Source organism: Durotheca rogersii (assembly GCF_024521655.1).
Source record: "Durotheca rogersii strain YMJ 92031201 chromosome Unknown GGS23scaffold_22, whole genome shotgun sequence".
In the NCBI taxonomy this organism is placed as follows: domain Eukaryota; kingdom Fungi; phylum Ascomycota; class Sordariomycetes; order Xylariales; family Xylariaceae; genus Durotheca; species Durotheca rogersii.
In genome coordinates, this window is record NW_026251253.1 from 388,947 (window position 1) to 410,508 (window position 21,562).

Sequence of the window (21,562 nt, forward strand, 5' to 3'; positions counted from 1 at the left end):
GCTGTAACGGCTACCATGTGCTCCCATGCGTTTCTCGTCCGCTCGCTGCCCGGGCGCGTAGGCGACGCGCTGCTGTCCCGGGTATCTCGCGACGCCGGCTACTCTCCTACTCCTCCTCCTCCTCCTCCATAGCAGAGTAGATAGGTACGCAGATAGATAGACATGTGTGTGCGCGGGCCCGTCGCGTGTAGGCATATACCTAGGTAGGTATATTGCCTCCTCGCGACCCCCACCCCTTTCGCCGCGGTGAACGTAGACCCTGTGCTCTCCGTCGCCTTCGTGCGCCGCTCAGTGCGGCTACGGCCTGGCGCGGGGCGCGGCCTCCTTCGGCGACGGCGCCGGGGAGGCCTCAGTAGTCGAGGTACTTGACCTTGGGGCGCGTGGCCGGCGGCAGGTCCTCCTCGCGCAGCAGGCCCAGCCGGATGCAGTCGCCCCAGAAGAAGAGCGCGCGCTCCTGCGCGTACGCGAGGTAGTCGAACTCGGCGGCGTCGCCCTCGTCCTCGTCAGGCCCGCCACCGCCGCCGCCGCCGCTACTCGCGCCCTCGTCCTCGTCCTCGTCCTCGTCGAACCCCGGGATCTTGGCCTGCATCACCCCCCACGCCACCCACTGCGCGCTGTTCGCCACGCGCCACACCCGCGCCTCCCGCACCAGCGCCTCCACCAGCGCCTCGGCCTGCTCCTCGGCGCGCTTCTCCTCCTCGCGCCACCCGCCCGCCGGCGCGCGCGCGTCCAGCGTGAACTCGCGGATCGAGCTCGTCGGGCGCAGCCGGCCCTCGGCCTCGGAGACCGCGCCTCCGCCCCCGCCCCCGCCTCCTCCTCCTTCTCCACCGCCCGCGCCGACTATCGTGGGCCCGAGGCCCGGCGTGCTCGGCCGCATCGTCGGCGTGGCGAGAGGCGTGGGCGTGGCGGCGGCGTGGGGGAACTCGGGCCGGTGGCTGACGTAGGCGCGGATGAAGCGGCGCTGCTCCTCGGGCGCCGGGTACGTGGCGACGTCGCAGGCGTAGGGGGCGCGCGCGTCGTGGTAGTTGTAGCACCACTCGGTGAAGTGGTTCGCGAACTCGAGCCCCCGCGTGTTGGCGGCCGAGTACTCGAAGTCGATGACGACGAGCTGCTTGTGCTCGTAGTGCGGCTGCAGCAGCGGCGATTTCTTGTCGTCCGGCCGCACCCGCAGGATGTTGCCGTACTGGGTCTGCCGTCGCTGTCGTTAGTAACAGGTCTTCTTAGTCGCAGAGGAAGGAAGAGAGGACAGGAGGGGATAAGAGAGGGAGGGAGAGAAAACTTAAAAAGGAAAATGAATGCATATCATGAGATGAAACGAGGACCGCCCCCTCCCCCTGAAGAGAGATAAATGCAAAAACATCTGTGATGGATCAGCTCAACTAAGCACTTACGTCGCTATGCGCAAACACCAGCGAGTCCCGTATGGCGGCGGGCCCGCCGTGGTAGTCGAGCAGGAACTGGCGGTACTTGTCGACCATGGCCTTGAAGGCGGGCCACTCGGCGCCGCAGACGAAGCCGCGGGCCTTCCAGGCGTCGGCGGGGCCGGCGCGGACGGGGCCGGGGCCGGGGCCGGGGTCGGGCGAGAGGATCTGGCGGTCGAGGAAGGCGACGACGCGCGAGGCGCGGCCGAGCCAGGCGTCCCAGTTGCGCAGCACCATGGGCCCGCCGTCGCGCTCGCGGTCGAGCAGCTCGATGCCGTCGTGCAGCTCGCGCATGCGCTTGGCGATCTGGCGCGACGTGTCCGGGTCGCGCAGGTCCGCCGCCGTCAGCGCGGCCGCGTTGAGGTACTGCTCGAACCGGCCGTTGGTGAAGGTGCCCAGCAGCCGCGGCCCGATCCGCTTCTTGGCCAGCCGCCGCAGCACGCTCAGCTCGTTCTCGCGGTCGATGATGTGCTCCGCCTGCGGCCCGTACACGCGCAGCAGCAGCTTCGCCGGCGTCCGCTTCGCGCCCTCGCCCCGCGCCGCGACGCCCTCCGGCGGCGACACCACGTACACGGCGTTCGTCAGGGCGCCGCTGAGGCGCGTGACGTCGATAGCCTCGCTGCTCTCGAGGGGCACCCGCCGCCAGCCTTTGAGCGCTAGCGTGTGCGTTAGCTTTAGGATATCGGTTTTGAAGGCGAGCCAGGCCTTGCGCTCCTTCTCCTCGCGCTTGCTCGAGAGCAAAGGGGCGCTGCTGTCGCCGGCGGAGGCCTTCGCCGCCAGGTAGCCGAGGGTCTTGGTGTTGTCGAGGACGGCGTCGCAGGCGGGGACGAGTACGTCGCCGTCGTGATAGTCCGTGTCGGAGGACGCGGTGCGGTGAGCGGTCACGGACCGCCGCCGCTGCTGGGTCTTCCGCGCAAGCTTCCCCAGCGCCGCCATCCCATCGTCGACGATCACTTGCAGCCTATCGAGGGACACGTCGCTGGACTCAGAATCGGTCGAGCGCGACCGGGCTCGCTGAGACGGCGGCGCGTCGGCCTCATCCCTGGCGGCTTTCCGCCTGCCGCCTGAGTGGACTCTCTTCGCCTTTCGGTTTTCCTTCTTGGCTCGCTCATGTTCCAGCCAGTCGGCCACCTGAGCGAGGAACTTGTCCAACTGGGTGTGGTGATGGGGATGGTGATGCGAGTGGGCGCGGCTGCCGTCCTGCGGATATTGATGGAGAGACTGGCTGCTGGTGTGGCTGCTCAGAGCCTCTACGCTACTTTGGCTGAGGAGAGACGTCCTGGATGAGCTGCTGTCCTGCAGCGGGGGGCGACCGCTCAGGCGTCTGGCAACTCCGGCCGAGTATTGCCTCTTCGGTGCTGTCTCGTCTGCGTTGTCCGGGTCTGGCGGGGGCTCCGCAATCTGTACGGCTAGAGTCGAATTAGTCTGGTATACCTATTTACTGGGCATCCTATTTTTTTTTTTTCAAAGGGGGAAAGGGGTTCAAGGTGAGGCTAGAAAGGGCGATGAACAGAATATGAGAGCTAGAGGGAGAGTACAGGAAGGGAAGGTATTGCTAATACGCCTTGGTTTTGCTACTGCCATGCGAGAGTAAACAGGAGGGGGACGTAAGACGGCGGCTTGGATATCACCACAGACAAAGATGCAGAGACATAGGTATATATCAACATGTGTGAATATGCGCAGTGCTAACTATACAGATAGATCACCCCCTCGAGGGGCAGGCAGGCGGAGTTCAAGATAAGGCCGGGGTAAACGCCACTAGGCCGCGAATCTTAGGTTATGAGTCTCCTCGCGGAGGGCGACGGAGCAAAGGTAAATGTGCCAGGTTAGAGGGGGGGCCGGAGGACCGACAGGGCAGTCGTCTCAAGGAGGGCCCGGCTAACCGCGACGGAAGACAGGAGACACGGACTAGGCCAGGATCACCAACCTTTGGCCACCGGAGTGTTATGCAGCGAGGACGTCCTCTCGGAATCGTCATCCTGTTTAAGGACGGACCGCAGCGGATGCCCGTCGGCGGTGAAAGTAGGCGTCGACACGGCAGACATCGAGGCGATAAGGGACAGCGGCGAGAAGGCGTGACATGAACAGGGAGTCGAAGGGACGCACAGGACTCGAGGGGACGGATAGGGCGTTACACTTGTTTCCAGTTATCACCGGTTTCTACGTTGCAGCAACGATAGGAATAGTAGCAAAACAGCACGGTGGGTAGGAGAGGGAGAGGCGATGACGGTACGAAAGATGACGTCCGTCGAAGGTTTTGCGGAGGCAAAAAAAGGGAAAAAAAAATATGGGATTAGATCATGTCTGACGAGGCGAACTTGACCAACGACGATAACCTCTTTTTATTCGTTCACGATAAAAACTTACGCTGGCTCGACCTGGGCTTGGGGAGGGGGCAAAAAGAAGGCGAAGCCACCACATGATTTAGGTAGGTACGTAATATAGAGAAAGGTGACGCCTGAGGGGGGGACAAGGCTGGTACCTGTAGATACTATGAGGTAGGTACTTACCTAAAGCCAGGGATATCTCACGATGTACCGAGATAAGGTGACGACGGACGCAGTTGCAGTGCATACCTGCGCTAACGTGTAGGTACCTTAGGTACCTATATGAGTAATACCTGAGGGCATGTGATATATACAGGTATATCTCAGGTACCTAACCCGCCCGGGCTAGACAGGAAGTACCGAAGAGGTAGGCAAGATAAGGCCGCTCCAGGGAGGGCCAGATGCCTTGGCCCTTAGGTTGAGACCTACCTACCTAGGTACCTAGGTATAGAGGCAACACCTGAAGTAGGGCTTATAGGTACATTAGGGAGGTATCTAAGGTAGCTACATGCTGGGTCCGCCCCTGCAGGACAATGCGGGGTTGTTTTGGGGGGTCACATCCAGGTAAAGTAGGTACCTAGGTACGCATCGGCCTGCGCCCGCCCCTCGCCAGCAGCCTGCCCGCCTGCCCGCCTGCCCGCCAACCCCCGACTCAGTGCCGCTGTCCTGCGCGACGTCATCGGGGGGTCGACGCGAGGCGGCCAGCGCTGCGTCCCGAATACCACCCCAGCCTCAGCCCGTTCCACGGCCCAGACGAGTGCCCCGTCACACGCCCTCTTGACAGGAGCGTCGGCATCGCGCGCCACCGCCGACCCGTCTTGCCGTCTCGCCGCCGGATGCGACAGCACTACACATACCTACTTACCTACCTACATGCCCGCCGACGGAAACGTCGCGGGGCAGGCAGCCCGCCCGAGAATACGCACGCGCGGATCTACAGCGGCGCCGGCTGCCGCGCCTACGCACCGAGACGGGATGCTAGGGTGCTGCTAACCCCTAAGCTGGCACGTAGGTAAGAGCGCGAAAGGAGCTGGGTTCGATTCAGCTACCTACTAGACACCTACTTAGGTATATTACCTACCCGGTCCGCGTAAACGTACAGACTCTTTTTCCCTCTCGCCCCCTCAGCCCTCCCTCGCCGCCAGCGCGTCGAACCCCGCGCCGCCGGCCGCGGGCCAGCCCTCGCGCTCGAGCGCCCACGCCACCGCCGCCGCGACGTCGTCCGCGATGCGGCCGGGCTGGTGCGCGGGGGCGCCGGCGCGGTCCGGGTCCCACACGCCGGTCCGCACCAGGATCGAGGTCCAGGGCGTGCCGTGCGGGCTCGCGTACTCGTTCGCGCCGCGCACGTCGCTCGCCGGGTTGTCCCCCACCATGTAGACGCGCCGCAGCGGCGGCAGCTTCTGCTCCCCCGCCCCCGCCGACGCCCACAGCGTCTCCCGGTGCGCGCGCAGCACGCGCTCCGCGAACCCGTACGTCCGCCCGTGCGGCTTGCCGATCACCGTCCGCCGCAGCGCCGCCTGGCCCCCCGTCAGCTCGTGCCACACGCCCGCCAGCGCCGCCTGGAACGCGCCCTGGCCGAGCCGCGGGTGCCGGTACCCGGCGCTCCAGTGCAGGTCCGGGTTGCTGAAGTACAGCGCCGGCTGGCCGTCGGCCTGCCAGCCGCGGCCCGGCAGGTCCGGGCGGCCGTTGCGGCGCGAGTACGTGCCCAGCACGCCGCCGCGCGACGCGAGCAGGTCCGTGATGAGCTGGATGTCGAGCGCCCAGTCGCGCGGGTCGTCGAAGACGAGGATGGCGTCGATGCGCAGCGGGTGGCCGCCGCCGCTGCTGCCGCCGCCGGCCGCGCCGACGTCCTCGGGCAGCGGCGGCGGCAGCGCCCGCGCCGTCGCCGCGTACCGCTCCCGCATCAGCGGGTCGAACGGAAAGATGTCCGGGTGCGCCGCCAGGATGTCGGCCGGGATGACGACGCGCCGGAACCCGTACTGCTCGGCGATGGCGCGGCACCGCGCCGCGTCCGACCCCGTCACGAGCACGTTGCGGTCGCGCAGGCCCTCGCCGGGGCTGTCGACGAGCTCCCGGAAGGGCGTGTGCGACTGCACGAAGTTCTCCGTGGTCAGCGTCACGCCGAGGCGCGCGCTCAGGTCGGCGACGCGCTCCGTCTCGTGCTTGCCGCCGCCGTTGGTCAGCAGGATGAAGGGGATCCGCTGCTGCTGCAGGTACGCGAGCGTGCGGGCCGCGCCCGGGATCGGCTTCGCGACGTGCATCAGTACGCCGTCGATGCTGCCGAGGTAGGTAAGTAAATGGGCTGTCTAGTTTTTCCCTTCTTTTTTATTCTACGTCTCAAGGTAATTGGGAATTCCAGAAGAGCGCAAGAAACAAGGTTGGCCGTGTGGCGGTGTCGATAGGTTGATAGTAGGAGGAGGGGGAAGAACTTACTCAAAGGCGAAAGCGAACGTTGGTGGCTGCTTCGGCGCTTCGTGGCCGACGCTGAGAGGTCGCGAGGACGTGAGCGGGCCGAGAACCCGGTCGGCGGCGGCGCTCCCTCGCCGTCGGCATCGCGCGGCACTGCTTGCTAGAGTGAAAGGGACGGTAGTGGTGGTTGACACGGAGGCTGTTCGCGCGAGGGGCGCTCGGAGGGGTGAGGATGAAAATTGGTGGCACAGTTGGCGGGATGCGGCCCCGACGGGCGCGACGACGCGGGGGCGCAAAATCCTCATGGTAAAGTAGCGGACGAGGTCAGGCGCGCAGAGTGCCTCGTATTGCTTAGCATAGTTCCTCGGATGGTCACGGTGCAGGCTGTCGTCGCGGGCGCCTCAGGTATGGTATGCGAATGTGGTGAAGCGCGGGGATGTTAATGTTGGTGGTGGGGGTGTATAGGCCACTTTTTTGTAGGGGGCCCTGAGAGAGCTGGCAAGGCAATAAATACTACCTACGTAGCGACATCAAAAAAAAAAATACCTACGTAGCAGCCGCAGCTTGCCTTGTGGGTTGGGTGCGGGCACTCGCGATGGGGATCCGTCGACTTTGCCCGGAGAATATGTGCGGGAGGTAAACGCCGAGATTGTGAGGTGAAGAGTTCGAGTTTCGATTGATAGGTACTTGGATTTTTATTCTTTATTTTCAAGCCATCCGTCTCCCGTCCGACATGAACCCACGCCTCAACGCTTCCGACTCGTCTGCATAACTCTCCAGATGTTGCCAGGTCCGGCAACAAGCCCAGTGGCGCAAGAATTACCTACCAGCAGTACCTACCACGCAGACGTCGACGTACCTGTTGCATTCACCTGTATAGACACGTAAACTTGGCCTGCCCGAGGTAGGAAGTCTACATTATGGCATGAAAGGTACATCCGGGGAGCGGGTTGCCTTTGGTTACCCTGTCACCGATCCCTCCAGTCCCAAGCCGTAATCCATCAGGTATCCCATGATGTTTCCCTATCTTCCGCGGCTACAAACCGCATATGTACAACCTGCAACTTTACCAGCCAGATCGATTAGGCCCGTCTCTGGCGGGGGAGTAGTGTGTCTCGGTTCCAATGTACATCCATCTCCCCCCCCCTTCTCGCCGTCCCCATCACTGCCGCCACCCGCCCTTCCAGTCCTTCATGTGATCGAGGATCGCGTTAGCCGCCTGATCGGGGCTGTGCTGGCGGCCTAGCGCCTCCACGAAGTCGCCCTCGGGGTCCATCAGGTAGAAGTAGATGCTGTGGTCCACCAGGTAGTCCTGCCCCGGCTTGATGTCGCGCGGCGTGCTGAAGTAGACCCGGTACGCCTTGCACACGTCGCGCACCTCATCGTACGTCCCCGTCAGCCCCACCAGCCGCTCGTCGAACTCGGCCAGGTACGCCTTCAGCGTCGCCGGGTCGTCCCGCGCCGGGTCGCACGTGATGAACACCGGCGTGATCGACCCCGGCCGCTGCTCCTCCACCAGCGTCACCATCCGCGCCATCTTGTCCAGCTCATCCGGGCAGATGTCCGGGCAGTGCGTGAAGCCGAAGTACACCTAGCCCGTCGCAGGTCGTCAGCCTTGTTCCTCTTCCTCCCGCCTTCTCCGTGTCGCCGAGAAAGAAAAAAGAGACAGACAGGGAGAGCTAACTCACCAGCGCATACCGCCCCTTCAGCGCCTCGCTGCTGAACGGCCGCCCCTCTTGGTCGCGCAGCTCGAACGGCCCGCCGACCTTGGGCCGGCCGGCGCCCTTGGTCGCCTCGGCCACCCGCCGGCGGTGCATCCGCTCCTTCTCGCTCTCGAAGTACCACGTCAGGCCGACCGCCGCGGTCACGAACAGCACGCCTGCTTTCCACGAGAACGGGCCGGTGCGGTACCGGCTCCGCGCCTCCTCCACCGTCTTTGCCTTGTGCCGCCGCTGTCCCGCCCCCGCCCCCGCGTTCGCGCCCCGCGGCCGCGCCGTCACCCGCCGCGCGTTCGGCTCTTGCCGCGGGTGGAAGAGAAGTTGGTGGTGGTGCTGGTGTTGGTGGTGGTATTGTCGCGAGGGGAGCAGGGGTGACACCGACGAGCCCGACGAGACGGAGGGGCGCGGCGAAGATAGATAAGGGGGTGCGGACGACGACGGCGCGGATTTCGCGGCGCGGTGGAACAGGCGTTGGCTCTGCGCGAGGGACCGGAAAAGGGGGCGCGAGACCTCGAATAGAGGCGGCATCGTTGCGGTTCGTATGCAATCCCTCCTCTTTTTTTTGGTTAAGTAGCAGCTCCGAGCTGCTCGCTCACAAGAACCAGCAGCGGTTCACCTAGTGGACTGCGTGGATTTAGCGACGGACTTCTCTTGCGCGCGTGAACTTCTGTCGACATGTACGTGGCGCAATGCATAGAGGAAGAGAGAGGGAGCTTCGAATCAGCGAGGTTAGGTGGGTAGAGGTGCGGGTGAGTGCGGTTCAACGTCAAGAGAAAAAAGGAATTGAGAGCTGCCGAAGCAACAGCAAAGCCGGCCAGTTCCGGGCAGCGCCACTGGAGGGGTGAGCAACAAGCTTCAGCCACATCGTACCTAGGCATAACCAGGTACCTATGTAACCACTCTTAAATACATAGGCGTACCGTGTGTATGCACGTATGCACGTGTATGCACTTACAGAAGGGCCGGTGATCATATATATATGTCATGCAACCAGCCTATGACCTGTGTCGATTATATAAAAAGCAACTAACCAGATCCTATAAAAAAGGCAGCACTTCCTTTCCAATAACCAGCCCGTTTCTGAATAACGTGCGTGGGATCACTCGAAACCCTGCGACAGTCCGCTGCCTGCCTCCTTAGCCCGGGCAAGTCGTGTAGGCATGGAAAAACACCGCCGGAACCCGCCTCGTCAAGGTATGTCGATCCCTTCTTCAGTCATGGTCTACGGTGCTCCAACCCTAGGTACCCTTCGTCATCGCCATCCTCTGGAATGGCCTATATGCCTGGTGGGACATTGAATTCCGTTGTCATCACATATTACTATAATTACAACTGCACCACATACAATATTCCCAACACAGGTAAAAGACCAACTCCATCGTTCCTGTCAGGTCGTCGCCTCCCTTCCAATACCACCGCCCTCTCTCACACCAACTTTCCCTCTTCCCGCTCCCGCATCCCCCTCCCTTCCTCCTTCGCCGCCTTGATCTTGTTCGTCGAAGAGAAAGGGGTGAAACGGGGGGGAGAGAAAAAAGAGAGGGGAGAAAAGAAATAAAACGAAAAGCAGCAATACCATCTCCTCGGTTCACCATGCCAATCAACCACGGCCCACAAGATGATCGGATATAGCCTACGCCTTTCGGCACGCATTGAGAATGGGGGGGAAAAAAAAAGGAAAATGGGAGGACAGAAATGCTCCAATGCCGCCGCCTCTTTTTTTCGTTTTCACAAATGCCGTCATGTCGCCCGCCTGCGATTACCCTTCCCGCCAACTCGATTCCAGACATTATGGACCCCTCGGTACGAGATAGGAGGAGGGGAAGAAAAAAAGAAAAGGAAACAGAGTGCGGCTCATGCAGCTCCTTCTATTTTCGTCGATGTCCCTCGATACGCCATAGATGTGTCCCCCCTCGCGAGGAGAAAGTAGAGACAGACAGAAAGAGAAGAGACAGAAAACAACCTCCACGCAGAACTCCAATGGATGAGGTATTGGCGTCGGAATATTAGGGAAATCTTATCCGGATACCAACAGCGCGCCGACCGAAGCGAACGAATCTACGCCCTACTTCTCCGCAAGACCTCTCGAAATAGCGTTCTCCTGCATCTTCGGAATGGTCGAGGGAAGGGGACGAGAGTTACTTCCGTCAGCGCGTCGCATATTTGGCCTGGGAAACATTCGGAGCACGCAACGGCTCGGGTCCATGTCGGAGCTGTGCGCATTCCATGGCCCCTCAGGGCCGGCTGACCTGGCTCTGGCTTGCGCTCGTCCGACTGCGCTCGTCCTCTTCCTCGATCACGTCGCTCAGGCGCGTCGGGTGGTGGTGGCGATTGTCCGCGTCCTCCCAAGGCATCGTGTAACCCGAACCGCTATAGTCTGGGGCCGTCGAATACTGTGGTTGTTGAGTGCTGGTGCCGGTTGGTTGATAGACGTTCGGTTGGGTCGCTTGCGGCTCGAACTCTTCTGCTCTATTGTCAGAACCATTTAAATCAGGGGGCGCGAACGGGGCTCTCGTGATCTCGTGAGTCTCGGACGGGGCCTGTCGGTATGCCATTAATATACCCACCTTCACTGTAGGCTCCCTCGGAGCCGTAGCTCTGCTGGTGTTGGACGGAAGAAGGCGCTTGGAAGGAGGTGCTGCCGCCAGCCGGTCCCGGGGTTGGTTGGGTTGTGGGGACCTGGGGGAATTGGTAGCGAGCAGCAGCAGGCGATGGCTGGGGTTGGGCATAGTCGGAAGGCTCTTGCTGGCTCTGGGAACGAGTGGTTCGCTGCGTGTTACCGCGACCAAGACTTTGGGTCATCGGAACGACTTGGACCCCGCCGACGATGGTCGGGTGGCCGAGCTGCAGAGAAGTGGTGCGATCTCGCTCCTCCTGCTCGCGTCGGCCAAGCTCCTCCCACGCACGCCGCGCCTCTTCCTTAGAAATTGTCAGCTCCTTGCGCAACTCAGCTAGCTGCTTCTGCATCTTGGAGGTGCCTTGCTCGTGCTCGACGGCTTCGCGGATCGCGTCTGCCCGGCTTCGTCTCTCCTCTTCGAGGGCCGCCTCAAGCATCGCCGTAATTTCTTGCGAACGTTCTATCTCGGCCCGGGTCTCGAAAAACCAGCGCTGGAACTTGCGCTCCGACGAAGCGCGCAGGCGCTGGAGCTCAACCACGGCGTGGAACAGATTGGCGCCGGCAGAAGAAAGATCCGTAACCTGCCGAGACAGCTGTGCGGAGATAGGATCCTGGCTTATCTCATGCGCGCTCTGCTCTAATCGGCGAATCCAAAAACTTGTTAAGCCTTCCCAATGGGCGGACAGGGTTTCCCAACGCTCAAATGCGTGGGGGAATGAGTTTCTACCCCGTCCGATGGCCGTCGAGCTTTCGCCTGGTTGGGGTTGTGTGCCAGAAGGACCCGCCATTCCCGGGCCGGATGTCGACGGACCCGGGGCGCCCTGTGTGGCCGAGACGGCAGGTCGGGCCTGCCGAGGTTGCTGCGAGGCTTGGGCCTGAGAGGTGGCTCTAGGGGGTATCGATGCGCGAGCATCATTATCTCCGGGTATGCGACCCGAGGTAGTAGGCTGCGCGGGCCGCCGCGGAGTGGAGGGTTCAACACCGGATTCGTAGATACCAGCGCCAGCGGCAGCTGCAGTCGCCGCAGCAGCTCGTTGCTCCGCGTCTTTTCGCTCTGCTTCTCTCCGGACTGCCTCCTCTTGCCGACGTGCCTCGTTCGCGGCGTGCTCACGCTCCAACCGCTCCCGCTCTTGCTCCTCACGCTGTCTGGCCTCTCGCGCGGCTTCTCGCGCAGCTCTTTCCTGCATAATCACCCGGGGGCCTCTAATTCCCGAAGGGGAACCGACGGCCGCTCGTGCAGTGGTAGGTCGTACGGACGAGGCGCCATTCCCGTTCGTGGTGGCGGGGCCGCCTCTTCCTCCCATCAGGTCGGACATCGGGGCGTATAGCTCGACGAGGTCGTCGGTCAGCTGTTTGGGGCCGCGAAGAGTCTGCTCGAGCGCATACAAGATGGCGCTATGGGACTGCCTTGAGATGCGAAGGGCTGGGTGTTGTTCAGGTGTGTCCGATTTCGAAGTAGAGGTGGTCGTCTGCTGGTGGGGCGAGGGCGGGCGAGTGTGGGTCGAGGACGCCTCGGAATCGTCACTTAGGTTCCCTTGGGAGAGTCGTCGCCTAGGAGGTTTGGGGCGTTCGGCTCCGGGCTGTCGCTCAGGATGCGCGAGGATGTAATGCCCTTGAGGCCCGAGAGTGACGGTAACGCGGCCAATTGGCTGGCGGGGCTGTCTCTCAGGCGGTGAGCTGGGAGAAGCGGAGAAGCGCGGTGTCCTACGGAGTCGGTGAAGGGAAGGGGGAGTAGCAGCGGATTTGGGCTCCGGCGTACGCGGCTGTGGAGACTGGCGGAGGAGGTCACGCCGCTGGCGCTGGGTGGGTGTTGGCGTAGAAAATTCGTAACGGTCGTGACGGTCGTAAGCAGGCGCGGTTGGGGTTCGTTCGGACAACTTTGCGGTCGTCTCCCCGGCAGCACGAGCTGACGGTGAAGCGGACAACGTGAGAGAGAATCACCACCGTATGCAGTGGTGAGTGAGACACTGCAAGAGGGTAGAAAACAAATGAGTATGTTGTAAGTGGCACGCTAATCCCGCAGGAGACAGATCGATCTCTCCGGCCGTGCCCCGGGTACCATCTAAGCGGTGGTGAAAAACGCGATAGGAAAGGTCTGCTGCTTACCTTAGGTGCAGTGGCGTATACGTGGATGTATTCGGGATGTGCGGTGGTGGTTTTGGGTAGGAGGGTAAGTATGGGTAGTTGAGGGTACACAGCAGAGCCAAGTCAGTAAGAGGTAACAGGTAAAGTGCTAGACGGGTCTACTTGGCTGCCAGCTCCAAGCAATGGAGAAGACAGGCAAAGAGGCGTCTGAGCTGGAGCAGATCGCAGATCTCTCTCCCTCTTTCTTTCTGTGGTCAGTGTATCGGAATTGGGTACTTCCCAGACGGAGGAAAGAGAGGTGGCAGCGGTGGTATCGTAAGGTGCATGTGGGAAGGGTTGCGGTGTTCGCGTCTCGAGTTCTGGCTGGTGTCCTGTCTGGTGCCCGTAAAGTCGGAGGCTGGGCTGGGCAGAAGCGCGGGAAATGCGATGGCTGGTGGTTCGAGGAGCCGCAGTCGAAACCAATCGGCCCCAACACCAAAAGGGAGAGATAGAGCTAGCTGTCGAGACCAAGATCGATGTGTCGTGAAGACGTGTTCGTGTTGTTTGTGGGTTCTCGTTTGTAATATTTCTTTCCCTTCTTTGCCTTTCTTCTCCTCTGCATGTGGGTTTTTTTTTTTTAATCTTCTCTCAAAATTGCAGTGTCGGTTAATCTCGTCTTGTTGTCGCGGCGACTCGCCTGCCCAACCGGCTTCTCGTCTGCTCACCCTTCGCTTCTGGCCTTCTGACCATCCGCGTCCAGCAGCGCCGGCGGTGCCAGCGCTGCCCGGTTACCAGAGGCAATCAGCTGTTGCAAGGGGTAGTAGGGCTGCGCTCTCTGGACGCTAGCAAGCGACGATATGTTGCGAGCATACCTACGTGCCAATGGCTGAGTATTCTTCTTTTTTTGTCTCCCTCTTCTCTTCTCGGACACTGCAGCTTGCCCGATCTTCCCCCCTGGAGAGCTGTGATGAAGAAAAGGACGCGCAGGGGAGAGAGAGGAGCTGGAAGCATGCTGCCAGGCCCTGGGGTCTCATCTGCGGTAGGAAGGTGGTAATAATGGTGCCTACAGATCGCAGGTACTTCGGTACCTGTGACACGCCCTGGGCCTGCAGCAGTCGCACTGTCCACGTTGCTATTGTCGTTTCCTGCCGTTGCATCGTTATTCATGTGCCTATTCAAGTGCCACCTGCCTCCCTCCCTCTTGTGAAGGAGAGAGACGGGTAGTTCACACTTGCGCGATTCTACCTGCCCACTTACAGGCTCTAAGGTGCAGGCGGCTAGTCGGCCTAGGTGACAGAAAGTACACACTAAGGCTATAGAAGGTATAAACACTCTCTTTGATACGGCTTCCCAACACGGCTCCAAGTACCTTGAGTAGGTAGGTACCTAATCTAAGCAAGGTACTGTGGAAGGTATGTCAGGTACATAAAAGGTAAGGTAATAGCTCAGCTTCACCGGTTGAGGTGTGGAGGTCGGTATAGAGCAGGCACCTAAGTCAAGTGTCTACCTACGTTGTAAGTCAATGCTACAATGGAAGGTGACGCTTACCTTAGGGACCTAAGTCATCGAGGATCTCACTTGGAAGTGAATGTGGGGGTATAAAGAATTGTCTAATCCGACCACAGGACCCCCCCCCCCATCATTTGGTGGGAAGGACAAAGATACCTGTAACATACCTACATCGACCGGATGACAACCCATTATAAGCGTATCTTAGCCTCTCTGTCTCAATTGTTGTCTCGTATGTCGTCATTCTGTCTATTCTATATATATAATATATATATATACAGAAGGAGGACACAGGCATCGACGTGCTAAGGCTGTCCGACTCGAGCCGTGGCTAAGATGACATGCATCTACCTGACCTGTAATTCAGGCTTCACATCAGACCGGACCGGGACTCGGCCGGGTGACAGGTCAGAGCGTGCCGACGACAGCGAGAGGGGCCCCTCCACCAGTGACAACGTCCCTCGGCTCGAAGGGGGGCAGGCACGGAGCTAAGCTGGGGAAAAGCAGCGAACCTTGGAGCTGGGTCTATTTGTAGGCGGAGTTCGACACGTTAAGATGCTCAAAAGATACAGGTAGGCGCTATATCAACACGCATGCATGGACTGGTGTATTTGCCTCCATCGGTTCATGCAGAGGCCGGCAGAGGCAAAGGCGTATTATTATGCGTAGGGTTAGCAATACGAGAGCAGAGAAATCGAACGTACGAGTACAAGACGCAGCAACAAGCGAGGGAGCGAAAAAGAAGAACAAAGAAGAGAGGCCGGTGCGTTGGCAAGTTTGTGACGAAGCATTCCGGCTTAGCGTCCTGCGGGTCCTGCAGGTTGGGCTCGATGCTGGGCAGAAGCTGGCGGGACGAGGCCCAGACTCGTTCCAGAGCGCTGGGAGCGACATCACGGTGCATGCGTGCTCTGCCTAACGTAAGACATACAAGACCTGCCCATGAGTGGGAGCGTCAAAATGGAGGCGCGGGCAATACGAGGTCTCTACGACCACGACCTGCAGCACACAATGTATTGACGGCAGGTAGGTAAAATATTGGTGTGCGCCCGAGGCAAGGGATACGCAGGTACAAGCAGGCGATCTCGAACTTTGGGGCGTTCCGCGGCTTTCGTTATTATGAGTCGGTGTCCGTCGTGCCTGAAGATCACGGCCGCCCTCGTCTCAGCGGCTAAGACATGGGAGCGGGAGATTTGGATGCTCAATGTCTCGGTCACAAACGCGACAAGGCAGCGCGCGGGAGCGGATCGACGTCCATCCGTAGGCGTGCCTCTACCTAAGGCAATTGATGTATGTACATAGGTAGGTAGGTAGGTACCTGAGGTGGGTAGCTAGCGGAGCTATCACCAGTCTAATCTGAGGGTCGGGAGGAGAGAGCAGCAGATAGGTAACTCGACGGCCTCGGGTACGTACATGGATATATCTCCATACGTGAACCCCTAGAGGTGACACAAGGAGGATCTCACACTCGGAACTGTGACCCTCCAATCTAAGCCGGCGGATAATTCCTGGTTAGCCAACGGTGACGGACACGCCCAATTTCCATCACGCAGCTTGCTGATTCACGCTCTGTGACCCCAGGGTAAGATGAGCCCAGTAAGAAGAGATGGAGTCCTATCACGTGCGGGCCTGTCCTACGGAAACAGACTCCGGATCCCCTTCTTGCCAGAGGCGTTTTATAGGGAGGCTGGTTGGGAATATATGTATAGGGTAAGGTGATATACGTTGGCGACGGGAAATTAGCGCCTAGCCTAGGTCATTTGTTATTTGGCCTTGGCCTTTAGGAAGTAGGTAGGTAGTATCAGGGGCCAGCCAGCCTCGAGTTAACCGCTCTATGTTACCTCTAGGTATGTTACTGAACACACATTGAGGCAACAAGCACGTCTCTTCTTCGAGGGCACCTAACTTCTCTCTACGTAGGCTGCCCCCACACCCAGTGGGCATACCAGGGACAGCTATTAGAATCTGTCCATGCATGCAGCATCACATCCTCCGCGTCTAGGTGTACCTATATCTAGGAGGTAGGCACTGTAGCGATATCCTCCGCCCATCGACGAGTTCTAGTTAACACTGTACGGAGGTCGCAGCAGCAAGGAACGACCCGTCCCTCCACCAAGATCCGGTAGCTTTGGCCATTGACCAATTAGAAGCTCCGACGAAGCGTCGACTCGTACTCCGCGGCGACGGGATGTGACGAACGACGCGGGGTAACGACTGTACCGAGCAGTTGTTGGGAAGAAGAGTGTTGCTACATACCTCCTACCTAAGGTGCCTCCCTACAGGTAATATCATAAAACTTCTAGGGCACTAGGTACCTACCTGAGTAGGTACATATATGGAAAGAAAGCACGGCTAGTGACCGACGTAGCTTCGCACATTGCTAGCTACCTACCCAGGTAAGTATGAGACGGAGACAGCGAGCAGCCAGCCAGCCAGCGAAGCACAGGACAAGGGCGATGCGCAGAGACGCCAGCACTAGATGCATTGGACTGAGATACGTAGGAGGGCGCTAAGGGGGGGTTGTGGTCTGCCATGCGCTCAGCCTCTCGGCTCTCGCGGCTAGGGGGATGTCCAAAGGTCCCCCCCCATCACACGCCGAGCACACGACTTCTCGGGAACCGGCGCGGGGGAAGCAGGCAGACCCGGCTCGTCTGCACAAGCTCGTATGTGCTATCGCGCGCGGCTGGCCGCAGCAGTTCGCCCTCGGCCGCGCGGGGGCGCGTGGCACCCCTCCGTACGAACAGGATGGGGGGGGAAGGCTGGATCTTTAGCTTGGGCCGACAAGCAAAAACATCACCTCCAGCATAATCACATTCAGTACTATGTTCGCTAACCTCACTCATATGAAGCGGGGCAAGGAGTGTACGTGTGGTCCATACCATACTACATTCATCCACGCATCCATCGATACCTATACATACCTATGTGTGTATGCAAAAGAGAAACAGAGAGGACAGAGACACGTTTGCAAACGGCCGAGACGCAGCAAGGCAGGAGAATACGAGGTGGGAAAGGAGGGGAGAGCCAGATGTGCGCACGCTCACATACACGCCCGCATACTCGGGCTCGCTGACGTACGTAGCACCCATCGGTCCCACCACTACCCGATCTCGCACCTGCGCAGGACTGGCGAGAAAAACTATCCGAGCCGGCTGACCCGAACCAAAAAAGACGTTGCGACTAGGTCGGCCGTGGCTTGCTGTTATTCCAAAACGGGTGGGTATGGTAGAATGCAAAAATGAGTGCTATTATTTGATGTGCTTCTTCCCTCCTCTCTATAGCGGTGACTAGGTATATATGTGCAGTGGGCAGGGTAGGGTAGAGCCAAAACCAGATCACCCCCTACCGGCTAGATTCAGCCATGTGTAATGTGTATATATAAATTCTGTCGGCTCAGATACGCTGCCCGGCATCAAGACGTGTGTCCGTGTGGCAGTGGGCCGCCGCGGCCCGGGGAGGGGATATCGAAAAAATCTGATTACCCCAAACCGCCCTTTCTCCTCTCTTCTCCCCTTCTTACTCAGCCCCCCCACCCTTTCCAAGGGAACTCGGCCTCGCTCTAACACACCGTAAGCGCAGGAAGCTTAGTAGTTGTAGCGGTAGCAGAAGTGGCCCTCCATGGTGTTGAGGATGTCGCGGACGCGGAGGTCGGGGCACTTGGCGCCGCAGATCTGGCCCACGTACACCATGGTGTCGAGGGTCAACGGCGAGCAGTTCTTGTTATCGGCGCAGCCGCTGATCGTCGTGCGGCGCTGGACGTCCTCGATCTGCCACTTGCGGAAGGCGTAGTCGACGAATAGGTGGTGCATGAAGAAGGCCGGGTCACCAGGCGACGCGATCGCGTCCGCCATCATGCCGCCCATTCCGTTGTGGCCCTGCGCGTGGTAACTATGGCGCGTGCAATATTAGCATAGCGAACCACGAGGCGAGAGCAAAAATCACGTGGTAGAACAACCGGAACGGGGGGGGGAGGAGGTTATGGCGGCTGAACAGGTGGGTGGTAGTCTGGGGAAATCACTCACGTGAACTCGACGCAACTGTGGAAGTCAGGGTACGATGAACGCGAGAAGCACGCATCCCACGCACTCAGACCGGTCTGCGCCGTGACACCCTCGTTGACGGCGCGCTGCAGGCAGTGAGGGTTGTTGGTGGTCATGCCGGGACCCAGGCTGACGGACATGCCGGCGAATCTCTACAGACGCCGAGGCGGCGATTTAGTTAGTCATCTATTCGCCGTCCGTGAATTTCCGCCCTCATCAAGGCCGTCAAGTATGCACTCCGCAATGGAGCGACCCCAACAACGCCGGGGAGGGTAAGGGGCGCGGGAAGAATACTCACGCCGTTGTTAATGCAGGTAGCGGCACCGTTGGTAGGGCCGGGCAGGCTGCCGAAGTACTCGGAGGTGAAGATGGTGGCCTGGGCGAAGCGACCAGCCCACTTCTTCTCGTCCCACCACGGGAACGCGCGGTTGAAGCCGCACTCGTCGCGCATGACCTGCTCGAGGGCCCACACGTAGTAGCGGTGCCAGAGGAGGAACTTGTGCGTCTGCTGGGTGGTGCTCGTACTGTGGATGTTGGGCGCATACGACTGGTGTAAGCGCACGAAATCTTCGTACCGATTGCGCGACGGGCTGAACCGCCCAGATGGCGGCGCGTTGATGAGGCACTGCAGCGCGTCGACAAACGCCTTCTTGTCCGACGTCGAGTAGTTGTCCCACTCGTACCGCACGTGCGGGTTCGTGCACTCGGCGGCGACGCTCACACTGTCGTCCGCGGCCGTAGTGCTGGAGACACTGAAAGACGAAGGCGAGGGCGAAGGTGAGGGAGAAGGCGAGGGTGAGGCCGCCACCTTATTACCGCTGGTGCTGGAGGTTCTGAAGCTTCCTTCGTCTACTTTGTCGCCGCTGTTGGGGGTGAACAGGTCCAGGACGGGGTCGATGAGGCCGTCAATAGTAGAGATAGGCAGGGCCGAGAAGTTGGTTCCGATGAGATCGACTCCCTGAATAGCCTCGATGATGGAGATGGAATGGACCTCGCCGAAGGCGGATAGCGGGAGACCCTGTTTTGCCGGGGCGGATGGGAGCACGGCGGCCGAGACCGCCGGCACGAATAAAGCGAATGTGGTCTTCATGATGAGTAGCTTTTCCCCCCGTATATATCGAATATTATATATATACAGATTATGGAAGTTAACGAGCGGCAGACGATCGAGATCGCTAGGGGAGAAAGAAGCCTCACCTGCAGATCCCACAGCGACGGCTCAGCTAGTTATATAGGTTCTCCCCCCCTACGCGCTGTCTGCGGGTAGGCTGATGTCTCCCAAGCCCCCCATGTGGATCGGCCCTCCCCAGGTACTACGTTGTATGGAAGTGCACCCCCGGTTCTAGCATGGGCGGGCTTGTTATCCGTGCACGCGTCTCTCGCCCTCTCTCTCTGTTATGTCTCGCCCTCCCTCTTTTCACTCACGCTACTCCTCGTTCGACTTTTCTTCTCCAAGGCCGAGAACTTCGGGAACCTGGGGTGGCACGTCTAGAGCCTGAGCTCGCGAACGACGATTGGCCGATTCACGCAATACGGCACGCAGCCGAGTTCACGAGACGTACGAGCGAAGTGCCCGACGCTGACGGGAATCTGCCACTTGACATAGTATACGAGATTGACTATTGCGACGGCGCTCTAGCCAACAGGTTTCCCGGCGGGCTCTCAGGTAGGACGCAGAACGCGCAAGGGGACCAGTCTAATCCTAATTCGAATCCGGCATGATACTCATAAGCTTACCAGGACGAATTGAGGAGCTGACATCTCGACAGCACAGTCGAACCCTACTAGCGGCCAATGGGAGATCGTGACATGGCAGAATCTGCAGGGCCAGGCGTCTCCTAGCGGCTCCGCCAGCAGTCGATGAGACCCCTCGATACGAAGTCCTCCCCTCGGGTTTATTCCTCCCTAGGGCAGACTGGGGAGGGGGGGTTCAGGGGATATTCCAACGACTCGCTTATTGTCATTTTAATAAGCGGATCCATTTCGAGATTCGCCGTGGAAGGCTTAATAGACGGATACCAGATGATTGTATTTAATGATCGAGAAAGATCGGTGCCATGGGCAGTCCCGAGGGTGTGGTGCCAGTTTACATGCGGAGAGAGAGAGAAGCGAGAGAGGGAGCGAGAGATTGGGAATAGATGATGATGATTCAACGATTAATGGCCGATGGGGGTGGCTATTTTAGGAGTGGGAAGTTGGCAGGGTCTGGCGAGGCCGAAAATACCTACTCATGCATTCGGTACCTTAGGTACCTCTAACGGAAGGACCCGTTTAACGTGCTATAACCTGTACCTATAACCTGTACCTGAGGTCCGGTAGAGGTACCTGATGTCGATACCTATCGGGTATATTAAGTACTTAACGTCAGCACTTGACTAGGGCGGATAGGTACCATACAGGGAGGGGGGGGTCTATGGACAGTATGTCAGCAATAGAGTCGGGGTACCGACACGGTAACTAAATCTAGTAAGGGTTACCTTAGCTGGTCATTCTTTCGGAGGGGCTAAAAGAATTATAGCAAGGGTCGCGGTACCGACCTTATTACCTTCCCTTCTTATAATTTCAGGATGGTTTTTATGACTACGTAGGAACTAATGTCCAGACGGATATAATGTCTATATATTCCATAGGTACCTACCTACCTACCTACCTACCTACCTACCTACCTACCTACCTACCTACCTACCTACCTACCTACCTAGACCTACCTACCTAGACCTGTTGTCTTTATCTTTTTTCTACATACCATGATCTACTACCCATCTTCGAACCCATCTTCGAACCTATCTTCGAACCTATCTACGAACCTATCTGCGAACCTATCTGCGAACCTATCTACGAACCTATCTGCGAACCTATGGGAGCTAGTTCGGGCGCGTGGAATCTATCTATCTTCGAACCTGTGGGAGCTAGTTCGTGCGTAGAATCTATCTATCTTCGAACCTATCTGCGAACCTATCTGCGAACCTATCTGTGAACCTATCTACGAACCTGTGGGAGCTAGTTCGGACGCGTGAAATCTATCTATCTTCGAACCTATGGGAGCTTGTTCAGGCGTATGGAATCTATCTATCTTCGAACCTATAGGAGCTAGTTCGCTCGTGGAATCTATCTACCTATCTTCGAACCTATCTTCGAACCTATGGGAGCTAGTTCGCGCGCGTGGAATTTATCTACCTATCTTCAAACCTATCTTCAAACCTATGGGAGCCAGTTCGTGCACGTGGAATCTATCTACCTATCTTTAAACCTATAGGAGCTAGTTCGCGCGCCCGTAGAATCTATCTACTACCTATCTTCGAACCTATGGAAGAGGTAGGTAGATAGGTAGGAGGTTAGGTAGGTAACAGACGTAAAAGATACAAAGGTACAAAGGTACGTACTTCGTAACCTAGAGGTAACCGGGTAATCCTATAGAATGTACCTTTTTTTAAAATAAAGACATTACGTCCGGATGGTA

The 21,562-nt window shown here is 59.0% G+C and overlaps 6 protein-coding genes across 6 annotated transcripts; 1 reads left to right on the forward strand and 5 right to left on the reverse strand.

Moving 5' to 3' along the window:
• Positions 1 to 29: 29 nt before the first annotated feature.
• Positions 30 to 3,876, reverse strand: GGS23DRAFT_613607 (kinase-like protein). The gene is made up of 3 exons (XM_051520579.1): positions 3,352 to 3,876; positions 1,392 to 2,830; positions 30 to 1,189 (listed from the first exon to the last, which is right to left on the reverse strand). The coding sequence occupies exons 1-3, from the start codon at positions 3,467 to 3,469 to the stop codon at positions 350 to 352; spliced, it is 2,397 nt and encodes a 798-aa protein (XP_051369416.1). The 5' UTR covers positions 3,470 to 3,876; the 3' UTR covers positions 30 to 349.
• A 555-nt stretch (positions 3,877 to 4,431) lies between these two features.
• GGS23DRAFT_613611 (HAD-like domain-containing protein) lies at positions 4,432 to 6,829 on the reverse strand. The gene is made up of 2 exons (XM_051520580.1): positions 6,185 to 6,829; positions 4,432 to 6,028 (listed from the first exon to the last, which is right to left on the reverse strand). The coding sequence occupies exons 1-2, from the start codon at positions 6,463 to 6,465 to the stop codon at positions 4,876 to 4,878; spliced, it is 1,434 nt and encodes a 477-aa protein (XP_051369417.1). The 5' UTR covers positions 6,466 to 6,829; the 3' UTR covers positions 4,432 to 4,875.
• A 42-nt stretch (positions 6,830 to 6,871) lies between these two features.
• On the reverse strand, positions 6,872 to 8,694 carry GGS23DRAFT_579977 (SCO1 protein). The gene is made up of 2 exons (XM_051517095.1): positions 7,849 to 8,694; positions 6,872 to 7,751 (listed from the first exon to the last, which is right to left on the reverse strand). Exons 1-2 carry the CDS (start codon positions 8,404 to 8,406, stop codon positions 7,323 to 7,325), a joined length of 987 nt encoding a protein of 328 aa, XP_051369418.1. The 5' UTR covers positions 8,407 to 8,694; the 3' UTR covers positions 6,872 to 7,322.
• A 1,415-nt stretch (positions 8,695 to 10,109) lies between these two features.
• On the reverse strand, positions 10,110 to 13,713 carry GGS23DRAFT_599229 (uncharacterized protein; the record flags this gene model as incomplete). Its single annotated transcript, XM_051518900.1, has 4 exons — positions 10,110 to 10,339; positions 10,443 to 12,196; positions 13,282 to 13,361; positions 13,645 to 13,713. The coding sequence occupies 4 exons, from the start codon at positions 13,711 to 13,713 to the stop codon at positions 10,110 to 10,112; spliced, it is 2,133 nt and encodes a 710-aa protein (XP_051369419.1).
• Positions 13,714 to 17,475: 3,762 nt separating this feature from the next.
• GGS23DRAFT_222117 (Di-copper centre-containing protein) lies at positions 17,476 to 19,320 on the reverse strand. The gene is made up of 3 exons (XM_051511975.1): positions 18,401 to 19,320; positions 18,085 to 18,254; positions 17,476 to 17,950 (listed from the first exon to the last, which is right to left on the reverse strand). Exons 1-3 carry the CDS (start codon positions 19,190 to 19,192, stop codon positions 17,647 to 17,649), a joined length of 1,266 nt encoding a protein of 421 aa, XP_051369420.1. The 5' UTR covers positions 19,193 to 19,320; the 3' UTR covers positions 17,476 to 17,646.
• A 12-nt stretch (positions 19,321 to 19,332) lies between these two features.
• On the forward strand, positions 19,333 to 20,508 carry GGS23DRAFT_579989 (uncharacterized protein). The gene is made up of 2 exons (XM_051517096.1): positions 19,333 to 19,768; positions 19,872 to 20,508. The coding sequence occupies exons 1-2, from the start codon at positions 19,450 to 19,452 to the stop codon at positions 19,964 to 19,966; spliced, it is 414 nt and encodes a 137-aa protein (XP_051369421.1). The 5' UTR covers positions 19,333 to 19,449; the 3' UTR covers positions 19,967 to 20,508.
• Positions 20,509 to 21,562: the final 1,054 nt, after the last annotated feature.

What these genes read in the sequence shown, in the direction of transcription:
- GGS23DRAFT_613607 (XM_051520579.1), bottom strand. Translation starts at nt 3,469, where the DNA reads ATGTCTGCCGTGTCGACGCCTACTTTCACCGCCGACGGGCATCCGCTG. An exon ending in TAACACTCCGGTGGCCAAAG is followed by an intron (nt 2,831 to 3,351) that starts GTTGGTGATCCT and finishes ATTCGACTCTAG; the next exon opens with CCGTACAGATTGCGGAGCCC. An exon ending in TGGTGTTTGCGCATAGCGAC is followed by an intron (nt 1,190 to 1,391) that starts GTAAGTGCTTAG and finishes CAGCGACGGCAG; the next exon opens with ACCCAGTACGGCAACATCCT.
- GGS23DRAFT_613611 (XM_051520580.1), bottom strand. Translation starts at nt 6,465, where the DNA reads ATGAGGATTTTGCGCCCCCGCGTCGTCGCGCCCGTCGGGGCCGCATCC. An exon ending in ACGTTCGCTTTCGCCTTTGA is followed by an intron (nt 6,029 to 6,184) that starts GTAAGTTCTTCC and finishes CTACCTCGGCAG; the next exon opens with CATCGACGGCGTACTGATGC.
- GGS23DRAFT_579977 (XM_051517095.1), bottom strand. Translation starts at nt 8,406, where the DNA reads ATGCCGCCTCTATTCGAGGTCTCGCGCCCCCTTTTCCGGTCCCTCGCG. An exon ending in TGAAGGGGCGGTATGCGCTG is followed by an intron (nt 7,752 to 7,848) that starts GTGAGTTAGCTC and finishes GCGACGGGCTAG; the next exon opens with GTGTACTTCGGCTTCACGCA.
- GGS23DRAFT_222117 (XM_051511975.1), bottom strand. Translation starts at nt 19,192, where the DNA reads ATGAAGACCACATTCGCTTTATTCGTGCCGGCGGTCTCGGCCGCCGTG. An exon ending in CTACCTGCATTAACAACGGC is followed by an intron (nt 18,255 to 18,400) that starts GTGAGTATTCTT and finishes CGGCGTCTGTAG; the next exon opens with AGATTCGCCGGCATGTCCGT. An exon ending in CACAGTTGCGTCGAGTTCAC is followed by an intron (nt 17,951 to 18,084) that starts GTGAGTGATTTC and finishes CACGCGCCATAG; the next exon opens with TTACCACGCGCAGGGCCACA.
- GGS23DRAFT_579989 (XM_051517096.1), top strand. Translation starts at nt 19,450, where the DNA reads ATGGGCGGGCTTGTTATCCGTGCACGCGTCTCTCGCCCTCTCTCTCTG. An exon ending in GTTTCCCGGCGGGCTCTCAG is followed by an intron (nt 19,769 to 19,871) that starts GTAGGACGCAGA and finishes ACATCTCGACAG; the next exon opens with CACAGTCGAACCCTACTAGC.